The sequence below is a fragment of the Myzus persicae genome, unplaced genomic scaffold (genome assembly GCF_001856785.1).
Source record: "Myzus persicae strain clone G006 unplaced genomic scaffold, MPER_G0061.0, whole genome shotgun sequence".
Lineage (NCBI taxonomy): Eukaryota > Metazoa > Arthropoda > Insecta > Hemiptera > Aphididae > Myzus > Myzus persicae.
In genome coordinates this window covers 35,540-39,616 of record NW_019100639.1, presented here as the reverse complement: position 1 = coordinate 39,616, position 4,077 = coordinate 35,540, and the positions used below count along the sequence as shown (strand labels likewise).

The following is a 4,077-nucleotide window of genomic DNA, read 5'->3' as shown; positions in this document are numbered from 1 at the left end:
CCAAAACTTATAATATTCCCTTTAGTACTTTGCAAGATAGACTAAAAACCAATAACTTTAAACCAGCTGCATTAGGACGCCCATCTATTTTCACATCACAACAAGAGTCAGAAATGGCTAAACATATAATAAATTTAGCAAATTTGTTTTATGGGCTGACACCACTTCAATTAAGAACTGTTGCATTTGAATTTGCTGAAAATAATAAAATAAAACATAACTTTAATCAGCAATTAAATTTGGCAGGTGTTGACTGGTTCTATAATTTTGTTCGTCGAAACCCAACTGTTACTGTCCGAAAACCTGAAGCCATCAGTATAAGTAGGATTACAGCTTTTAACAAAACAGAAGTACAGCTTTTTTTTCAAAACTTGGGAGAATTAATGTTGAAATATAAGTTTTGTCCAACTAGAGTGTATAATATGGATGAAACAGGCATTACAACCGTCCAAGATCCTGGCAAAATAATTGGATCAAAAGGACAAAAACGAATTGGCAGTGTTACTAGTTGGGAGCGTGGAAAAAATAATACGGTAATTTGTGCTATGAGTGCTTCGGGGTCATTCATACCACCTTTATTTATTTTTCCACGTAAAAGAATGGACATGAAGTTGACCAAACATGGCCCACCAGGAGCTGTGTATGAATGCACAAAAAATGGTTGGACCACAGAAGACATTTTTATGAAATGGCTTAAACATTTCAAAAATTATTCAAACCCCACAAAAGAAAATCCAGTATTATTAATTCTAGACAACCATGGAAGCCATATTTCACTACAAACATATGAATTTTGTAGGGAAAATCATATTGTAATGTTATCGTTGCCTCCACACACATCCCACCGAATGCAGCCCTTAGATGTGACTTTCTTTGGGCCACTCAAAACTGCTTTTAGAAGGGAATGTGACAATTACATCAAAAGTCATGCAATGATTAAAATAACACCTTTTGAAATTGCAGAGCTTTTTAATAAAGCGTATTCTCAAGTTGCAACCATTCAAAAAGGTATTTCTGGATTTTCTGCTACAGGAATTTTTCCATTGAATCCAGGAATATTTACTGATGAAGATTTCTATGCTTCAATGACCTTTAACCAAGATAACACTGGCCATGAAACTCCAGTTATTATTGAAAATGAAACTCCAGTTATTATTGAAAATGAGAACCTCACACCAACTGACTCTAATAATACACATCATTCAATGGATACTTCACCAAGTGTTTCTATACAAGAAATTTCACCTATACCAAAAATACTTCCAAAAAGAGTTATAAGGCGAGTGGCAGCAAAACAGCATTCTTCTATACTAACCGCCAGTCCTATGAAATCTAAGCTTGAAGAAAGAGAAAAAAAAAGAAAAGAAAAAAAAGAAAAAGAAGATCAAAAACTTGAAAAAAAAAGAATGATGACTAAAAAGAAGAAAGGAAAAAAAAGTTGTAAGTATTTATAATTTATTATTAAGTTGTAACATATCCACAATTTATAAATTTTATAAAATTATATTAACATATTATAAAATTTATCTTTATTTTCAGTACCAAAAAAGAAAATTTCTAGGAGGAAACTGTTGAATGAATTTGGAGAAGGCAGCAGTAACACTCAAAATTACTTTAGTTCATCAGATGATATGGATTTTTCAAAGCTGTGTGATGACAATAGTGATGATGATATTGATGATGGAGGAGAAACATGCTTGATATGTGAAGAGAGGGGAAAGGATGAGATTTGGTACAGGTGTACAATTTGTGGTTTTTGGGTTCACTCAGAGTGCAGTGGTGTAGATACTGCAAAAGACTATGAGTGTGACATATGCGTTAGTAAATTGAGAAAAGAGGCGTTCTTAAAAAAAAAATAATTATATAAATATGATTCCTATATATTTTTGTTTATTTAAAAGTAGAGATATTTATAAACTATAAGACTTATGTGATTTAAGAGTCTGATTCACTAGGTATATAATTAAACAGAGATATTGTTAATTTTTTTTATTGTTATTGTTCTTGATATTATTTTTACCAAAGATTTGGTTCCTATTAAAATATATCTATGTATTTTATTCAAAATTGTACTTAAATATTAAGCAGATAATTAACTATTTTTAAATTAACATTGTGATTAGGTAATGTTTGTAATTTCAGAGACTGATTCTCTAGGTACCTATATAATTAAACAGGGATATTGTTAATTTTTTTTATTGTTATTGTTCTTAATATTTTTTTTACCAAAGATTTGGTTCCTATTAAATAACTATGTATTTTATTCAAAATTTTACTTAAGTTTTAAGCAGATAATTAATTATTTTTAAATTAACATTGTGAATAGATAATGTTTGTATTTGAGAGACTAACATCTATAAGCTAATTAACTAAAACAAAAGTTTCTACTTATAAGAAGTTAAATTGGTAGGTTATGTTTGTAATTTTTATTGAAATAAATCAGTTTTTTTATCATTTGTCCTTTGTACTTTTAATCATTTAATCATTTTGTTATTTTAAACATTTTTCTTTTGAACTTTTAATCATTTTTTTATTGATTTTTAAAAAATGATTTTAAACCTATTTATTTACATGCAATTTTTCATGACCGGAATTCCCCCTACCCCGGGGGAATACCGGTCAATTGGGTTTTTTTAAAAAAATTAAAAAAAACGTACAAGCAAATTTTTTAAAAATTTGAGGCATTGATATAACAAAGAAAACAAGTTTGAGTATCCATTTCTTCAAGTAGCATAGAGTTTAGTGTCATAGAACCTGAGATATAATAATTTTTGCTTAGGTGACCGTAGTTCCCCCAGTCTCCCCTANACAATGTTTAATATTTTGATACTAACTGAAATTATTATGGTCTAGAATAAAATAATATTATGTTTTAAACCTTTATAAAATATAGAGCATTGTTACCTTTATATTTAAAAACAAGTATATATTTGGTCACAGGAATTAACTTCAGGAAATTTTGTAGAACATTTATAAGTTGACAATGTTCATTAAATAAAAATAAGATACTAAGTGTTAAACTTTAAATTAATAATATCATAATTTTTTGATTACGTTTGTATTTAAATGTAACCATTCATATTAATAGATACCTATGTATTAGTTTCACTAGACCAATGATTTACATTTGTGTAGTTTTTCTGTCAACTAAATATGTGTACATAATTTATACTTTATAACAAAGTTACTTTTTTTTTTACTTAATATTTTTGAACTTCTTACAATAATTATTTCAATACTTATTATTTGACCAATTGCAATGCGTATCAATAAATAACAGGCCTATATGTTTTCAAATTAAATGCAAAAGATTATTAAAACAAACAGCTACTATTTAGACTTATTTGAATACTGAAAATACTTTTTAAAATTATTTTAATATGTGCATAATACTTACACATGTTTGTATTTGATAAATAAATAATATTTATATATATTTATATATTTAACACAGATTCAAAAGGTTCAAATGGTTCATGGGAAAATTGTACATTGCATAAACGCAAAACCTCACATATATTCAGATTGGTTGGTGATATTAGACGATCTAGTAAAGACAATGTTACCTTTCACCACTGTCGCGAGTTGCGGTCATGCTTTAAACAGATACTTAAATACGACAATATCCTGTGGAAACTCGTAAGTGTCTCCTCTTCACCTCCTCATTTTAATTATCATTATACTCCTACTACTCTACTAAATGTGTTCGGAAGGCGTTAATAAATTCATGTGTTTGACAGGGAACAGTTGGCCGTGTTGCGGGAAAACGGACATCTCAGTTCGGTGTACCAGAATGGCACGCCGTTGGCTTCGCTGCATGATGTCATGCGTGTTTTTGAGCAGTTAAAGACATTGTTGCATGAAAATACACAAAAATATCAATCTTGGGCTGATCCGTCCAAGAGGCGACGCTACAGTTAAGAATGGGCCGGGTACGACAGGAGCCGACCCGACTGGCCGAAGCCGTTGGCGGGTGCAGCATCAGCAGCAGCAGCTGCAATGGTGTTGCCATTCCCACTCCATCAGCCATTCCCGCAGCCGCCAATAGTTCGTACTCGCTGACAGCAACGATTGGCC

The 4,077-nt window shown here is 30.4% G+C and overlaps 1 protein-coding gene across 1 annotated transcript; it reads left to right on the top strand.

Annotated features, from left to right (window-relative positions):
* The first annotated feature begins 7 nt into the window (after positions 1-7).
* LOC111038448 lies at positions 8-2,010 on the top strand. The gene is made up of 2 exons (XM_022321560.1): positions 8-1,440; positions 1,540-2,010. Exons 1-2 carry the CDS (start codon positions 114-116, stop codon positions 1,857-1,859), a joined length of 1,647 nt encoding a protein of 548 aa, XP_022177252.1. The 5' UTR covers positions 8-113; the 3' UTR covers positions 1,860-2,010.
* Positions 2,011-4,077: the final 2,067 nt, after the last annotated feature.

What these genes read in the sequence shown, in the direction of transcription:
- LOC111038448 (XM_022321560.1), top strand. Translation starts at nt 114, where the DNA reads ATGGCTAAACATATAATAAATTTAGCAAATTTGTTTTATGGGCTGACA. An exon ending in GAAGAAAGGAAAAAAAAGTT is followed by an intron (nt 1,441 to 1,539) that starts GTAAGTATTTAT and finishes CTTTATTTTCAG; the next exon opens with TACCAAAAAAGAAAATTTCT.